Source organism: Balaenoptera physalus (assembly GCF_965194825.1).
Source record: "Balaenoptera physalus genome assembly, chromosome: 10".
In the NCBI taxonomy this organism is placed as follows: Eukaryota; Metazoa; Chordata; class Mammalia; order Artiodactyla; family Balaenopteridae; genus Balaenoptera; species Balaenoptera physalus.
In genome coordinates, this window is record NC_138889.1 from 70,939,720 (window position 1) to 70,959,086 (window position 19,367).

Consider the following 19,367-nt stretch of genomic DNA (forward strand, 5'->3'; position numbering starts at 1 on the left):
CTTAGTTGTGGCACACAGGCTTCTTAGTTGCTGCATGCATGCGGGATCTAGTTCCCCGACCAGGTATTGAACCCGGGCCCCCTGCCTTGCAAGCTCAGAGTCTTACCCACCAGACCACCAGGGAAGTCCCCAAAACGCATCTTTCCTTAAGGACAAGGTAAGCATCTTTGTAAATTTCAGATTAGATGTTCCCATCCATTTTTTTAATTAGTCTGTCCTTATTAAAGAAGCAATATTACTTTGGGGAAAAATAAGCCATTTCTATTACTATAGTCTATATTATGTTTTAGATTTTTTAACTAAACCTTTTAAATGATTTTATATTAATATATTTTAAGCAATTAATTTACATTAATTGGGATTTTTACAAGTATTTTTAATGTGTTAGGTCAAGAGTTGGCAAACAAAGCCAAATTCAACCCATTACCTCATTTTGTAAATAGTTTTATTAGAACACCACACCCATCATTTACATATTGCTTATGGCTGCTTTCACTCCATAATGGCAAAATTGAGTAGTTGTGACAGACTATGTAGCCCATACGGCCAAAAATATTTACTATCCAGCCTTTTATAGAAAACGTTTGCTGATCCTCATGTTAAGTGTCAGTAACTGTGATGATAAAAGAAATGCAATTAAGCTTTTAAATCTATTTTCAACATATTTAATGCAAATTTCTCTCCCTTCTTTTCCCTTTTTTGTCAATCTGCCTTTTCTATAAGCTTTTTGTTCTTAATTTATGATCAGTTTCCCAAGAAACAAAGGCTAATCACTGAAAGGGCAGTTCTCAACTGAGGAATGGGCTACTCAAAGGTCATCTGTAAGTATGTTGATGCATATTTTCCATAGAAATATTTTAAATGATACTTAAGTCCCAGATTTCCCCCAAAAAAGACAATAAGTATAGCTCAAGAATAGTTTTAATACTAGTCTTTCTCTTCTTCCTAAAACCCCATTGTCAGATATGTCAGCAACTCTAGTGAGGCAGAAGCAGTAGCAACAGCAAGGGAGTTTGATATACTGTTGTATGACTACTTAGAGCATCTTTTCTTTGAAGTCAAATGAAGACCTAGATACTAAAAATTCTGACAGAAAAGGAACGCTTAATGGCCAAACTTTTAACATTTTACTATCAAGGTAAAGATTTTCCTAACTGACAAAAATTACTTTCATGCAGACAGCAAAGGAGCTGGAGGTTTCTTCCGTGTTTTTAAAACGTCCATTACCTTGTTTCTCAACTTAGAACTTTTTTAATAAAGGAAGATGCTGCTAGGAAAGAACCTCTCCAAACTGAGGAGTCTCTGAATAGGAGTTATAATATCTAAATGTTATATTTCTAACTTTTTTACTTCTAAAAAATACTGTGGTTTTAATTTGTCAATAAGTATTAGGTGCTTGCAACACACAATGACAACTATACCCTATAATAACTAAAAGTATTCCTATCCTCTTCTCTAGCAATGTTTTTAGTTTTATCATGCAGTCACTCTACCAAATAGTCACTGAACACCTATTATATGCTACTTATCATTCTAGCCCTGGTGGATATAACCAAGAAAGTCTCTGCCCTTAAAATTAATACATCCTAGTGTAGAAAAACATAGAACATATATAAATAAATATATTAAATATCATATGCTGATAAGTGCTATGTGGAAAAATAAAACAAGGTAAAGAGGACAGAGTCATCATTTTGACATTCCTGGCCCCCACCCATTAGCCTCCACCCACTAGATGCTAGTAGTACTCCTTCCTCTAGTTGTAACAGCCAAAAATGTCCTCAGCCATTGCTAAATGCTCAATGAGGGGTAAAATCACCTCTCTGGTTGAGAACCACTGTCTTAATTCTATCTGCTACAACAACAATAACAATGCTAACATTTGAGCATTTAGTATATGCCAGGCACAATACTGAGCACTTTACACATATTTTCATTAAATACTCAAAACCATCCCCATTTTACAGTTGAGAAAATGAAAGCTTAGAGGCTAAACAACTTGCCTAAAGGTGGCAGGTCTGAGATATGAACAAAGGAATACAATTTTGGAGCTCATGCTTTTAACCTTAAACAAGTCTGACTCAAACTTGAGTCTAGTTTCTTTTCCAAATGATAATTCTTCACATATTAGAAGACAGCTCTTATTGTGAGATTCCTTAACATCTACCAGAGATGTCCCCAAGACCTCTAAATTTTTAGTTACCTAAGCGGACAAGACTTCCAATTTCTTCACATCCTTCCTTCTGAATATACAAAGAAGTAAAGACAATACTTTGGTGTACTGAAGTGACTCTAACCTTCCTTTCCATTCATTAAGATGGTTTCTAAGGGGGGGGGGAGGGTGGTAGGGGAGAAGATGGGATGATGGCAGCCATACTGTACTTTTGTTTTATATCAAGTTTACTGCCAAGAACTACCCTCAAGTCTTTTCCAGATGTGATGCTATATATAAGGCCATGCTAACTTAATGTATATTAGTGTTTTTCAGGCCTTATGTATATGCCTCAAAAGTTCAATTAAATTTAGTCCAACAATCCAGACTTGGAGATCACTATGGATCATTTAGTGTTTTATTTACGATCTTTCTTTCTTCACTGTCACCTATAAATTTGATAATTTGTCTTCTCCATTTGAGCAATAAGACAAAGCAAAGAACAAAGCCACGTTCCAAGATCAATAACCTTTGGAGAGGATCCTTCAAAATGAAAACTGTGTTGATGAATTAAAACAATCAACTAGTGGCTAACTCATTTTTCCTTCACCCAAGGATATAAAAAAAAAGATTTTACCAAAACCTAAGTTTAAGTCCAAATACATATTGCTACTAGGCTACCAACTGCATCAGAGAAAAATCAAAGTTGTTCTGACAATCTATTTTTAGCAAACCCATTCTGGATCATCTTTAACCTGTTTTTTCCCTTCAAGTTAGTCATAAACTATCCTTCATTTTTTGCTCTAAAATCTTCTGTCTTTTTCAAAACCAGGCCTAGAACCCCTCATCTTTTAGTACTTCTTGTATTCTCCTAAAACCTTTAAAGACTACAAATAATATCAATAATTTTAAGATTTTACAGTCAGTTCCTTAACTATAAGATGTTCCAGAAGACAATTCATTTAGCTAGATGCATTACTTATCTCTATATTCATGTTGGTTTTCTGTCCTTACTAGAAATGTTTGCTTTGTTATTATTATTGATGGTGGTGGTGGTTTGCTTTTCCTCTCTGACAAAGAAGCTCCAAATAAGACTTGAGGAATTTTTTTCTTCCCTCACTGCCATACATTATTATTACACTTTCACTGATTACCTTCTTAAAATGTAATATAAGAAACCCTTTTGGTTGGCCTTTGCATTTCTTAAATGCCTCAGCTTGTCTAAGCTCTGTTTCCCTGATTTTTAAAAAGATTTTCTATACTTTGTTATGGCAATCTTATCTGCTTTGTTTTAAAAGTAGTGTGCATATCTTTCAAGAGTTCATTGTATAATCACACTGAGAATCTTTTTCCTTCTGAAAAGTATCAAAATTGTATTTTTACTTAACTCCTTAAGACATTCTTCCTTTTTAGAGAAATTTATGCTGTAGAATCAAGCTGATCTCTTCTCTGATCAAGAATCAGAAAAACTCAGATTGGTGAAATAAATTACAAAATATATATATATAAAACACTATGCAGTTCTCAAGAATTATGCTATAGAAGACTTTCGTGACAAAGGGAACGTTCGTGATTAAGTTTGCTTTTTATTAAAAAAAAAAAGAAAACAACAACAGATGGATTATGTAACAGTGTATACAGTAATATCCCAAAATCATTTTTAAGTGTATATGTGTGAATTTACATTTTTATATATACACAGGGAAAAAAGGTTATATGCGAAAATATTTAAAGTTTTTCTTTTGATGGTAGAACATTTTAATTTTATTCTACGTGCTTTTCTGTATCTATCAAATTTATGTAATGAATATGTATTACTCTTATAATAACACAGGCATTATTTTTTAAAAAATAAGCCGAACCAGAGAAAAAAAATTCTATAAAGTATAAGTCTAGCGTGAAATTTCTGCTTTTATAACTCTATTACTAAAGCAAGCTTAGAAAAACATTTCTGGACACAAAACCAGGAAAAAAAAAAAAAAAAGCCAAAATAAGATACCACCAGTTAGCCTACCTATACAAATAAGTTATGATAACCATCAAGATGACCATTCAAACTTTTAGAAATTAAATGGGGGAAATCACAAGAATTTCCTGACATTTCAAGGAAAAAAATGTTATACACTACTTGATAACATTTAAAATAATTTTAAAATGTTGTATATCCCCCCAAATCCCTACCAAATGAAGGCTCAGTAGGATAGGGATAATGAAGACAAAAGAAAAAAGCCATTAGTCAAATTATTTAAAATTGTGCCAAAATTTCCTAATAAAGTAAAAGCACTGTCACCAGTCAAGACTTAAAATCTCATAGCAAGAACAATTATCTTCATTTAGAAATATTTTCTGGTTGAAAATCAATTTGCAGCAATCCAAAAACTTATCTGATTTACTCTCTATTTCAGTGGCAGTATCTAGATCATCTATTGAGAGCCTGTGTTCCAAAAAACTAGGAAAAAAGTCATCTTAACCAGTTAAAACTTTATCATTCAAATACATTCAGTTCTGTAAAATATATATAAAGTGATTCAACTAATCCTTAATTCATCCAAAAGTAAAAATACATTCACCTTCCTCTTTAGGAAATTATTTCATTTCTCTATCTTGAATTTTATTTTCAAATATATCAAAAATATTATTTCAAAATTAGTTTTTCCTTAAATAAATTTTATATGATATTCATAAGAAACAATATCAAACATAATGCATTCTCAATTACATGAAGATTCTACTATGACTTTAAATGAAATAAAAAACAAAGCCTCAAACCCATAGAAACAATAAAAACACACACTATTTTAAATAACTTGCCATTAAACTGACAATCAAGACATATGATCTTTAACATTCAGAAACATAAATGATCATAATGAAACAAAGGCCAAACATATCTCTCTCAACCTCTCTCATATATGTATAGAATTATAACCCAGCATTATCATGTAATAAATGAATACACACCTTACTTTAGTATATGCCAAGGCAGACACACAAAAACAAGAAAAAAATTTTGAAATCAGAGTATAAAGGGACTCTGCTTTTTCAAACAATGCAGCACTGAAAGCCAGGTCAGCATCCTTGGGCATTACTAGGAAACTTTAGCACATCTGATATTTCCATCATCTTCAGAATTCCTCTGAACAATGAGAAAATTTCCCAGTCCCCCTACCTCACCTGTCTACAGACTTCCTTTAGCTTTCCTCCCTCTACTGTGTAATAATGCTACTGAGGTTATTTAGGCTTTAAATGTTCAGAGATACAACCCCCGCTATATATTAATTCAGTTCATTTTCTCACAGACACTGACTCAGCCGTGGGTTGTGCAGCACTGACGTTTCTAACCAAACAGCATCGTGTGAGCTGTGATCATCCCACTTCTCCATCTTTGTGCAGTGATTGGATATTGTAACTGATAGACAGGATGAAGAAAACTCAGGAGATGAGGGCTTAGTGATATGTAGATATGTTGCCAAATGCCATCTGTAAAGCTAATTCTAGCTCTGCCAGCTTGCCAGGTTTTAGAAAACTAGGATGCAGCTAACTTTCTTTTTTCCTTTCAATGTTTTATTGTGTACCTATTCTGGGCAGTAAAACTTCTCTTTAGAACTGAAGAGAAAATATTATCTGTACTTTAAGAACCCACTAAGGAACTACTCTTTAAAGCAACCAAACTTTTCCATTTCTAAACTGCTGGTAGGACTAAAGAGCGACTTAAAAAGGAAAATGGAAAGCTCAATCTTCGTGCAGTCTCAGAAGAAAGGAGCATGCGTACTTCTATGTGGGAATGAACCCTTGCGGCAAAGTCTGATATTGAATGTATGATGCATTTATCTTTAGTAACCTGAGCAGACTGCAGATCTGAGTTTTAAATAGTTGTATTCGACCCAATTTAAATATGCAAGAGCTTTTAGCATATTGTCACTCTAGGGCATTTTAACATCAGTTACATAGAAAAGGTGCTCTTTCTTTTTCCTTTTTAAATAGCAAAAACTCTTCTAATTTAAAGAAAGTTGTCATACTCAAGCCAAATAAACTTCAACTGAAATGATCTTTAACCTCTCAGCAAGCTACCAAACCCCTCAATATAAGTATTAACTATACAACTACTAGTCAGAAAGAAAGAAACTTAAGTAATTTTTCAGCTATCTAATTCATTTGTATGCACTTGCAGAGGAATCACAGGCACCCTGAATTTCATCCACGCCCAGATCAGTTTCCCTGCCTTGTCTTTTGTATCAGTGTTATACTTATTAAATCTACATTCAAAGAAACGTCAGAAAAGAAAGTACCTTAAAGTTGTATTAGGTAAAAGAGAAACCACAACGCAATGCCCACCAAACCCTCAAACCTCCAAGGTAAGAACATGTATATAGTAATTATTATTGTTACCTTTATAATTCAAGAAATTTATTTTTATCCTTGCCAATAAGGAAAGGTAAAGGGGGAAAAAAATCAAAGGAAAAAGATTTTAGAAAGCAGGCTATTCCAACATGTGAACAGAACAAAAAGCAAATTTAAACAACTTTTTTGAAAATCCGCAAAAACTGAATAAAGTATTTCTTTATTGCTAAAGGCTGAATGTTTTTAGTTCCAAAATTCATCTGTTGATATGTATTCCCCCAACGTGATGGTATACGGAGGGGAGGTGATTAGCTCATGAGGGCAGAGCCTTCATGAATGGGACTAATACCTTTATAAAAGAGATCCCAGAAAGATCCCTAGTCCCTTCTACCACGTGAGGACACAGCAAAAAGAGGGGTGTCTGAAGCAGGAAGCAAGCCCTTACCAGATACCAAATGTGCCAGCGCCTTGATTTTGGACTTCCCAGCCTCCAGAACCATGTGAAATAAATTTCTGTTGTTTATAATATAGCCACTCAGTCCATGGTATTCTGTTATAGCAGCCTTAACAGACTGACACATTTAGTTTTTGTAAATTTAAATCCCCAATTCTGTTTGAGGTGGCAACGGGAGCACCTATATTTCTCAGTCTCCATAATCCAGAGATGACCATATGACATAGTTCTAGGCAATGATTTATTGATATAAGCAGATGCCCGCTGGAAATTTCTGAGAAATTTAATTTCCTGATATAAATGAAACCTCTTTCCCATTGTCCCCGTCTCCCTTCCTCTTCCTCCTCCTCCTCCTTGTCTGGAAGGTGGACATGACAGTTGGAACTATGGTAAGCCATCTTGTGATTGTGAGGAAACACCAAGAAAAATCAAAGACTTTTGACCCTAATATCCTGAAGCCTTTTTGTGTACAAGAAAAATAAACCCCTAACTTAAGCCAGTGTTTAGTCTGGCTTCCTTCTACTCAAACATCCCTAAATAAAATACACAAGATTCAAAAAAAGGATGCGAGTAGGCAGAAGTACAGATGAAACAAAATCAGCCATCAGTTGATAACTTGAAGCTGGGGAATGGGTACATAGGGGTTCATTATACCTGTTCTCTCTACTGTATATGTATTTTAAATGTATCACAATAAGTTATTCAAAATTTTAAAAAATAAAAAGAATGAGAAACTTGTTTATAAATTCTAGCTTTGTCATTTACAAGTTGGATGGCCTTGGGCAAGTTTATTAACCTCATTTTTTTCATCTGTTAAATGCGGACAGTAATACTATTCACAGAGTGAATAGTATTTCACTTTAGATCCTTTAGATCCAGTCAAGGTAATCTCCAGTCAAGGTAATCTCCAGAAGGTCCCTGGCAGGAATGCCCTCCATCTACCTAACCATCCAAGGATTAGTTCAAGTCTCATTTTCACCTGTTCAGACTGACACTGACTCCTTCTCTGAACTCTTATTTTACTGCAACTCACTACCACAGTTTAGTGCCCTATTGTCCTCTAATTGTTCCATACGTGGATATTAACGCATTCCATGATGGTACCCTGACAAACTGCTTAATCTCTCCTGAACTGAGCACAGGTTCACAACAATACTTGCTGCTGTTAGTTTTTAATACAGCTCAATTAATTTACTATTAATTCAAAAACTACCATTTTAAAAAAGTCAAATTGAATATATTTCTAAAGCATCTTAAGTTACATGTTCGTAAGTTCATAAGAACAAGAGGTCCCAAAAAGTAAACTGTTTTCCCTTGGGCAGTTCTTCCACAAATGAGGTTAAGACAAGGTCAAAGGATTTCACGGTCTTTCCATTAAAAAAAAAAAAAATCAATACACTGGCATTCATTTACTTCTCTAATATTTTTCACTTAAACAACCAATACTACTGCAATCTTACTTAAAAAGAGCACCAAAAAAAAAAAAAAAAGAGCACCAAAAAGGTACTGATGCTATAGAAATCAAGAAGAGCTATGGTAACTGTTTTTACTGAAGTAAAATAACAGCAATTTAAAAAGTACTGTTTCTTAATAAATTTTTCCCATTGTACGCACACAGCTTTTATAAAGCAAACAATAGTTTATTTTCACCTTGTCACGACTTCATATACAACACAGTCTTGTACATCAGTAGAAAAATATTAAGAACTAGCAAGGATAAGATATAATTCACCTGAAAAAAATGTATATAACATATCAGATATAAATAAAGCCCAATATTTAATGAGATAAAACCAGTATCTCTTTAATCTCAAAGACAAAATAAATATCCATGTAAAACAGGATGGAGAAAAAGAACTAGAGCACCAACTGAAGGACACACACACACACACACACACACACACAAACACACCAAAAAAACAAATAAACCAAAAAACACTCACACCACTGGTGTGTACTTATAAATTAATAAAGTCAACTCAATGTCTTCATTTTAGACCTCACCACATTAAAAGTCCACAATAAAGGTACACATCTTGTCAGGAGACTTAAATAGTACTAGTCACTCATATTTTCTAGCCATGTATATAGCTTAATAAAAGTAGCTGAATCATTTCTTTAAAATTACAAAAAGGATTTCAATATCACGGCATGTTTTTATTCTTTTTCAACAAAGCTGGTATTAGTTATCAGTGATCAGGAGAATTTTACATTCAAGTAAGTTAAATGTTCAATAGTATCCCCTAAGTAAATATTCACAAAGCACAACTCTCTATGAAAACATGCTTACGTACCTGCGTTATGTGAGGTTTATGAGGTGTCAACACCTTAAAATATCAGATCATAAACTGTTCTAAACGAGGTGCTCCCCATTAAGTCACATAGCACAAAATGAAAGCTTTAAAAATAATGTATAAATGGGCTGAAACTTTTCAACTGAATTTCATTTAATGCAGCAAACTTTAAATGAACCAGGCGAGTCACTGATGGACTGATTTTACTACTAGGATCACGATGATAACACAACATAAATTCACATAGTTAAAAGTGTACAGAGGCAAAGACTGACAAAAGCCTATAAATTATCATACACAACGTATTTAGAGCACAAAATAAGTTCGTATTAGAGAGTTTTAAATAAAAAGAGTTAACCTGTCTTGCCAGACTTCCCAGTTAAACTATAGCATTTATTCATGGGGTCAACTAAGGATATTTTAGCATTATTTAGAAACAGAAATAAAAATTCATATAAATACAAATATAAGAAAAGGAAAAAATGTTTCCCTCAAAGTTTTTTAGGAGAAATGCAAACATTCATATATTTTATAAACCGGCTCCCATCCTCTGACAGGACTTGCCACACCAAATGCAGTTTGGTTCTTCATAAAAATCAGTTTTAGCAGAGCTTTGACATGTGAAATACACATTTTCTACCTACCTTGAATGTTTATAAAGTTTACGAGGTCTACTATGCAATTTCCGATCCCAATTCTCTGGATCACTGGAGTTACTGTCATAAGGATGAGGCCGTCCTGCCATCCCACTTCAAGCTTCCTCACACTACTGCTCTGAAAGCACACATGAAGCACCCATAACCTACATAAAAGAGTAGCGTTGACCTTTAAATCTATTCCATGCAGAGTAAGTCACAGAATTTTGTATCCTTTCTGACATTACTGTGACATTTTTTAAAGTGATGAACAGGATTATAAAACATCAGACACACAAAATGCCACAAATCAGATTAAAATAAACACCAAAAGCCTTTTTAGGTACTTTTCATTTGATTATTCGATTAAATTTGTTACTCCTAAACAACATTTTAATAATGTGCTATTTGTATTTAGTAAATATACTTATTGACATTTGGGTACCTCATGTTTCCAAACATCAATACAGAACCAAAAAAGACAAAAACAACTCCACAGAATGATTCTTCCAGACAAAATTTCATTTGGAACACATTTCTTAATTACTAAAGTTTTAAGATACTTAACAAAGCATCTAGTAAGACCAGATAACAATGTTGTTATTTCTTTAACCAAGTTAAAGACCATGAATAGAAATTTAATATTTGTTCAAAACTAACAGTATGCAAACATCCTAATGTTTCCTTACAGTGCAATTATCAAAAAACATTTTATCAATATGATTCATGTATTTTATGCCTTTTCATATGTGAGGCTTATGACTGTTAGTTCTACTACAGTCCTGTGAAATTACAGAACTCACTTAACAACAGCTTTACGAAATACCTGAACTAAGCACTTTAAAGTATATTCGCTACCCAATTTAATCTTCACAATCAACTTACAAGGTAGGTATTATACTCCCCATATACAGAATAGAAAACAGTCTGAGAAGGTTAGTAACTTTGCCAAAGGTCACAATGTTGGTCAACAGCAGGATTATAAAGAACAATGAGAATTTATTACTATATAGCATAAAGTCTTGATCTTGAAAAATGCTCAGACTGCAGTATTCTGTTTAGAAATAGTAGGTCAGATTTGACTTGTAGAGATTGCAAACACCAAAAGAAAAAACAAATGAGGTTAAACAATTTGAACAAAGTTATGTAAACTGGATTAGAACCCAGGTTTCCTGACACTCACTTCTGTATGCTTTGTATATACTTTTCCAAGTCAGATTTGATACAGGGAAGTGAGGAGGGATTTATGCATAAAGTCAAAGGGATGAGAGGTAATGGGATGGATGTCTACATTCTCCATCCAAAAAAAAAGTCAAAGGGAATCCAGAATTGAGAAAATACTGTACCTCACTGAATTGTATAGATTATTCCAGTACAATTTCACCAAAAAATGCCAAAGATAAACTCATGAAAATTGTGAGTCTAACTCAGAGCTCATTAAAAGAAACACTTTTATTTTAGAGAAACTATTTTGCTACTTTAGAATTTTTTTCTTTATACTTAACTTAGTACTTTCTTTCCAAAAACAATTGAAAAATCTAATAATAAATTAACATTTTAACATAATAAATATGTAAATAAGTAGCTCAAAGAGTGAAATAAAAATAATAAAGGGGGAAGGAAGAGAACTGTACAATGGCTAATTCAAATTCCTTAGCAAATGACGCACAGTTTATTTGCTGAATACTCCTGGAAAAGGAAACCTTTCCTGAAGGATCGCTGAATGACTGATTAAAAATCAGTCAGATGTTAAATGAACATAAAAACCACAAATGTTATGAAAACAAAAAAAAATCTCGAGAGGAGAAGAGAAGATGGAGGAAGAGTAAGACGCAGAGATCACGTTCCTCCCCACAGACACATCAGAAATACATCTACACGTGAAACTGCTCCTATAAAACACCCACTGAACGCTGGAAGAAGACGTCAGACCTCCCAAAAGGCAAGAAACTCCCCACGTACCTGGGTAGGGCAAAAGAAAAAAGAAACAACAGAGACAAAAGAATAGGGACGGGACATGCACCAGTGGGAGGGAGCTGTGAAGGAGGAAAGGTTTCACACACTAGGAAGCCCCTTCAGGGGCGGAGACTGCGAGTGGCAGAGGTGGGAAGCTTCAGAGCCACGGAGGACAGCGCAGCAACAGGGGTGCGGAGGGCAAAGCAGAGAGATTCCCGCACAGAGAATCGGTGCCGACCAGCACTCACCAGCCCGAGAGGCTTGTCTGCTCACCCGCCGGGGCGGGCGGGGGGCTGGGAGCTGAGGCTTAGGCTTCGTAGGATGCAGGGAGAGGACTGGGGTTGGCAGCATGAACACAGCCTGAAGGGGTTAGCGCACCACAGCTAGCAGGGAGGGAGTCCAGGAGGGAGTCTGGGAAAAGGTCTGGAGCTGCCGAAGAGGCAGAGACTTTTTCTTGCCTCTTTGTTTCCTGGTGCCCGAGGAGAGGGGATTCAGAGCACCGCCTAAACGAGCTCCAGAGACGGGTGCGAGCCGCGGCTATCAGCGCAGACCCCAGAGACAGGCATGAGACGCTAAGGCTCCTGCTGCAGCCACCAAGAAGCCTGTGTGCGAGCACAGGTCACTATCCACACCACCCCTCCCGGGAACCTGTGCAGCCCGTCACTGCCAGGCTCCCGTGATCCAGGGACAACTTCCCCGGGAGAACGCACGGCGCGCCTCGGGCTGCTACAACATCACGCTGGCCTCTGCCACCACAGGCTCGCCCTGCATCCGTACCCCTCCCTCCCCCAGGCCTGAGTAAACCAGAGCCCCCCGAAGCAGCTGCTCCTTTAACCCCATCCTGTCTGAGGAAGAACAGACTCCCTCAGGCGACCTACACGCAGAGGAGGGTCCAAATCCAAAGCTGAAACCTGGGAGCTGTGCGAACAAAGAAGAGAAAGGGAAATCTCTCCCAGCAGCCTCAGAAGCAGCGGATTAAAGCTCCACAAACAACTTGATGTACCCTGCATCTGTGGAATACCTGAATAGACAACGAATCATCCCAAATTGAGGAGGTGGACTTTGGGAGCAAGATATATTATTTTGTCCCCTTTTCCTCTTTTTGTGAGTGTGTATGTGTATGCTTCTCTGTGAGATTTTGTCTGTATAGCTTTGCGTTCACCATTTGTCCTAGGGTTCTGCCCGTCCGTTTTGTTTTTTTTTTCTTAAAAATTTTTTTTTCTTTTTATCTTAATAATTATTTTTTATTTTTTTATTTTAATAACTTTATTTTATTTTATCTTACTTTATTTTATCCTTTTTCTTTTTTTTCTATTTTTTCTCCCTTTTATCCTGAGCCATGTGGATAAAAGGCTCTTGGTGCTCCAGCCAGGCATCAGGGCTGTGCCTCTGAGGTGGGAGAGCCAACTTCAGGACACTGGTTCACAAGAGACCTCCCAGCTCCACGTAATACCAAATGGCAAAAATCTCCCAGAGATCTCCATCTCAACACCAAGACCCAGCTTCACTCAATGACCAGCAAGCTATAGTGCTGAACACCCTATGCCAAACAACTAGCAAGACAGGAACACAGCCCCATCCATTAGCAGAGAGGCTGCCTAAAATCATAATAAGGCCACAGACACCCCAAAACACACCACCAGACGTGGACCTGCCCACCAGAAAGACAATATCCAGCCTCATCCACCAGAACACAGGCACTAGTCCCCTCCACCAGGAAGCCTACACAACCCACTGAACCAACCTTACCCACTGAGGACAGATACCAAAAACAACAGGAACTACGAACCTGCAGCCTGCAAAAAGGAGACCCCAAACACAGTAAGATAAGCAAAATGAGAAGACAGAAAAACACACAGCAGATAAAGGAGCAAGGTAAAAACACACCAGACCTAACAAATGAAGATGAAATAGGCAGTCTACCTGAAAAAGAATTCAGAATAATGATAGTAAAGATGATCTAAAATCTTGGAAATAGAATAGACAAAATGCAAGAAACATTTAACAAGGACCTAGAAGAACTAAAGAGGAACCAAGTAATGATGAAAAACACAATAAATGAAATTTAAAATACTCTAGAAGGGATCAATAGCAGAATAACTGAGGCAGAAGAACGGATAAGTGACCTGGAGGATAAAATCGTGAAAATAACTACTGCAAAGCAGAATAAAGAAAAAAGAATGAAAAGAACTGAGGACAGTCTTAGAGACCTCTGGGACAACATTAAACGCACCAACATTCGAATTATAGGGGTCCCAGAAAAAGAAGAGAAAAAGAAAGGGACTGAGAAAATATTTGAAGAGATTATAGTTGAAAACTTCCCTAACATGGGAAAGGAAATAGTTAATCAAGTCCTGGAAGCACAGAGAGTCCCACACAGGATAAATCCAAGGAGAAACACACCAAGACACATATTAATCAAACTATCAAAAATTAAATATAAAGAAAACAAATTAAAAGCAGCAAGGGAAAAACAACAAATAACACACAAGGGAATCCCCATAAGGTTAACAGATGATCTTTCAGCAAAAACTCTGCAAGCCAGAAGGAAGTGGCAAAACATATTTAAAGTGATGAAGGAGAAAAACCTACAACCAAGATTACTCTACCCAGCAAGGATCTCATTCAGATTTGATGGAGAAATTAAAACCTTTACAGACAAGCAAATGCTGAGAGTTCAGCACCACCAAACCAGCTTTACAACAAATGCTAAAGGAACTTCTCTTGGCAAGAAACACAGGAGAAGGAAAACACCTATAAAAACAAACCCAAAACATTTAAGAAAATGGGAATAAGAACATACATATTGATAATTACCTTAAACGTGAATGGATTAAATGCTCCCATCAAAAGACACAGACTGGCTGAATGGATACAAAAACAAGACCCGTATATATGCTGTCTACAAGAGACCCACTTCAGACCTAGGGACACATACAGACTGAAAGTGACAGGATGTAAAAAGATATTCCATGCAAATGGAAATCAAAAGAAAGCTGCAGTAGCAATTCTCATATCAGACAAAATAGACTTTAAAATAAAGACTATCACAAGAGACAAAGAAGGACACTATATAATGATCAAGGGATCGATTCAAGAAGAAGATATAACAATTGTAAATATTTATGCACCCAACATAGGAGCACCTCAATACATAAGGCAAATACTAACAGCCATAAAAGGGGAAATCGACAGTAACAAAATCATAGTAGGGGACTTCAAAACCCCACTTTCACCAATGGACAGATCATCCAAAATGAAAATAAATAAGGAAACACAAGCTTTAAATGACTCATTAAACAAGACGGACTTAATTGATATTTATAGGACATTCCACCCAAAAACAACAGAATACACATTTTTCTCAAGTGCTCATGGAACATTCTCCAGGATAGATCATATCTTGGGTCACAAATCAAGCCTTGGTAAATTTAAGAAAACTGAAATCGTATCAAGTATCTTTTCCGACCACGCTATGAGACTAGATATCAATTACAGGAAAAGATCTGTAAAAAATACAAACACATGGAGGCTACACAATACACTACTTAATAACGAAGTGATCATTGAAGAAATCAAAGGGGAAATCAAAAAATACCTAGAAACAAATGACAATGGAGACACGATGACCCAAAACCTATGGGATGCAGCAAAAGCAGTTCTAAGAGGGAAGTTTATAGCACTACAAGCCTACCTCAAGAAACAGGAAACATCTCGAATAAACAACCTAACCTTGCACCTAAAGCAATTAGAGAAAGAAGAACAAAAAAACCCCAAAGTTAGCAGAAGGAAAGAAGTCATAAAGATCAAATCAGAAATAAATGAAAAAGAAATGAAGGAAACAATAGCAAAGATCAATAAAACTAAAAGCTGGTTCTTTGAGAAGATAAACAAAATTGATAAACCATTAGCCAGACTCATCAAGAAAAAAAGGAGAAGACACAAGTCAATTCAATTAGAAATGAAAAAGGAGAAGTAACAACGGACACTGCAGAAATACAAAGGATCATCAGAGATTACTACAAGCAACTCTATGCCAATAAAATGGACAACCTGGAAGAAATGGACAAACTCTTAGAAAAGCACAACCTGCCAAGACTGAACCAGGAAGAAACAGAAAATATGAACAGACCAATCACAAGCACTGAAAAGTTTACAGAAGAGCTAACACCTATCCTTCTCAAACTGTTCCAAAATATTGAAGAGGGAGGAACACTCCCCAACTCATTCTACGAGGCCACCATCACCCTGATACCAAAACCAGACAAAGATGTCACAAAGAAAGAAAACTACAGGCCAATATCACTGATGAACAAAGATGCAAAAATCCTCAACAAAATACTAGCAAACAGAATCCAACAGCACATTAAAAGGATCATACACCATGATCAAGTAGGGTTTATTCCAGGAATGCAAGGATTCTTCAATATATGCAAATCAATCAACGTGATACACCATATTGATACACCATATTAACAAATTGAAGGAGAAAAACCATACGATCATCTCAATAGATGCAGAGAAAGCTTTCAACCAATTTCAACACCCATTTATGATAAAAGTCCTGCAGAAAGTAGGCATAGAGGGAACTTTCCTCAACATAATAAAGGCCATATATGACAAACCCACAGCCAACATCGTCCTCAATGGTGAAAAACTGAAACCATTTCCACTAAGATCAGGAACAAGACAAGGTTGCCCACTCTCACCACTATTATTCAACATAGTTTTGGAAGTTTTAGCCACAGCAATCAGAGGAGAAAAAGAAATAAAAGGAATCCAAATCAGAAAAGAAGAAGTAAAGCTGTCACTGTTTGCAGATGACATGATACTATACATAGAGAATCCTAAAGATGCTACCAGAAAACTACTAGAGCTAATCAATGAATTTGGTAAAGTAGCAGGATACAAAATTAATGCACAGAAATCTCTTGCATTCCTATACACTAATGATGAAAAATCTGAAAGTGAAATTAAGAAAACACTCCCATTTACCACTGCAACAAAAAGAATAAAATACCTAGGAATAAACCTAACTAAGGAGACAAAAGACCTGTATGCAGAAAATTGTAAGACACTGATGAAAGAAATTAAAGATGATACAAATAGATGGAGAGAGATACCATGTTCTTGGATTGGAAGAATCAACATTGTGAAAATGACTATACTACCCAAAGCAATCTACAGATTCAATGCAATCCCTATCAAACTACCAATGGCATTTTTCACAGAACTAGAACAATAAATTTCACAATTTGTATGGAAACACAAAAGACCCCAAATAGCCAAAGCAATCTTGAGAACGAAAAATGGAGCTGGAGGAATCAGGCTCCCTGACTTCAGACTATACTACAAAGCTACAGTCATCAAGACAGTATGGTACTGGCACAAAAACAGAAATATAGATCAATGGAACAGGATAGAAAGCCCAGAGATAAACCCACACACATATGGTCACCTTATCTTTGATAAAGGAGGCAAGCATATACAGTGGAGAAAAGACAGCCTCTTCAGTAAAGTGGTGCTGGGAAAACTGGACAGGTACATGTAAAAGTATTAAATTAGAACACTCCCTAACACCATACACAAAAATAAACTCAAAATGGATTAAAGACCTAAATGTAAGGCCAGACACTATCAAACTCTTAGAGGAAAACATAGGCAGAACACTGTATGACATAAATCACAGGAAGATCCTTTTTGACCCAGCTCCTAGAGAAATGGAAATAAAAACAAAAATAAACAAATGGGACCTAATGAAACTTAAAAGCTTTTGCACAGCAAAGGAAACCATAAACAAGACCAAAAGACAACCCTCAGAATGGGAGAAAATATTTGCAAATGAAGCAACTGACACAGGATTAATCTCCAAGATTTACAAGCAGCTCATGCAGCTCAATAACAAAAAAATAAACAACCCAATCCAAAAATGGGCAGAAGACCTAAATAGACATTTCTCCAAAGAAGATATACAGATTGCCAACAAACACATGAAAGAATGCTCAACATCATTAATCATTAGAGAAATGCAAATCAAAACTACAATGAGATATCATCTCACGCCGGTCAGAATGGCCATCATCAAAAAATCTAGAAACAATAAATGCTGGAGAGGGTGTGGAGAAAAGGGAACCCTCTTGCACTGTTGGTGGGAATGTAAATTGATACAGCCACTATGGAGAACAGTATGGAGGTTCCTTAAAAAACTAAAAATAGAACTACCATATGACCCAGCAATCCCACTACTGGCCATATACCCTGAGAAAACCAGAATTCAAAAAGAGTCATGTACCAAAATGTTCATTGCAGCTCTATTTACAATAGCCAGGACACGGAAGCAACCTAAATGTCCATCATCGGATGAATGGATAAAGAAGATGTGGCACATATATACAATGGAATATTACTCAGCCATAAAAAGAAACGAAATGGAGTTATTTGTAGTGAGGTGGATGGAGTTAGAGTCTGTCATACAGAGTGAAGTAAGTCAGAAAGAGAAAAACAAATACACTATGCTAACATATATATGGAATCTAAGGGAAAAAAAAAAAGGTCATGAAGAACCTAGTGGCAAGACGGGAATAAAGACACAGACCTACTAGAGTATGGACTTGTGGATATGGGGAGGGGGAAGGGTAAGATGTGACAAAGTGAGAGAGTGGCATGGACATATATACACTACCAAACATAAAACAGATAGCTAGTGGGAAGCAACCGCATAGCACAGGGAGATCAGGTCTGTGCTTTGTGACCACCTAGAGGGGTGGGATAGGGAGGGTGGGAGGGAGTGAGATGCAAGAGGGAAGAGATATGGGAACATATGTATATGTATAACTGGTTCACTTTGTTATAAAGCAGAAACTAACACACCATTGTAAAGCAATTATACTCCAATAAAGATGTTTTTTAAAAAAATCTCAATTTTATTTAATTAGAAAAATAAAAATGTATTTACTAAAGAAGAAACCCTTCAAAATTTCAATTTGGTATTATAGCTAGTTATCTGTCTTGAAAAGATGAGGCAGAAGAGAAGGGTGAAAAAGAAGTCAGAGAGACAAAGCAGGAAGTCAGATAGGAAAAAATGGTCACAGACCAAGAGAGACCCAAAAGGTAAAAAAGAATAGTAGGGAAAACTGATAAGGAGGGAAGTGAAAGATGTAGAGGCTGAGCAGGTTGTGTAGAATGAGATTTAGAGCATTTTCTCCTTACTGGATAGGTCTTCCAGTAAGCTATTTCAGGCATTAGCATTTCCTTAAAGGGGCACATAAGCTCCTAACCCTTAACTATAAGACACACCCTTCTGGAAACCCACAGAAGACCACTGAGTAAAGAATAATCCTAAACCATGGGAGACAGTGACTAAAAAAATACAACCACAAGGAATGAATAAGGTAAATTCCAATTCATATTTTCCACTATTTTACAGTGGATGGCACATATCTAGTAGCTGGGAAATATCAGTAAGAATTCCTAATCAATCCTACTGAAATTAACAACATGTACATTATAGCCAGCCACAAGAAAGTAAAGAATGT

At 36.1% G+C, this 19,367-nt stretch overlaps 1 protein-coding gene across 11 annotated transcripts in view; it reads right to left on the reverse strand.

Moving 5' to 3' along the window:
• BTBD10 (BTB domain containing 10) overlaps positions 1-19,367 on the reverse strand; it is a 77,944-nt gene that overhangs the window by 35,007 nt on the left and 23,570 nt on the right. For 2 of the 11 annotated variants that reach the window (XM_082476039.1, XM_082476034.1), the window contains exon 1: positions 9,886-10,015. The exons of 7 other annotated variants lie outside the window; for them this stretch is intronic. In XM_082476039.1, the coding sequence (XP_082332165.1) occupies positions 9,886-9,986 (101 nt within the window). In that variant the 5' untranslated portion in view covers positions 9,987-10,015. Of the gene's footprint in view, positions 1-5,113; positions 5,535-9,885; positions 10,016-19,367 lie in introns of those variants that run through there. 2 more of the 11 variants (XM_082476042.1, XM_082476036.1) reach the window with 2 other exon arrangements.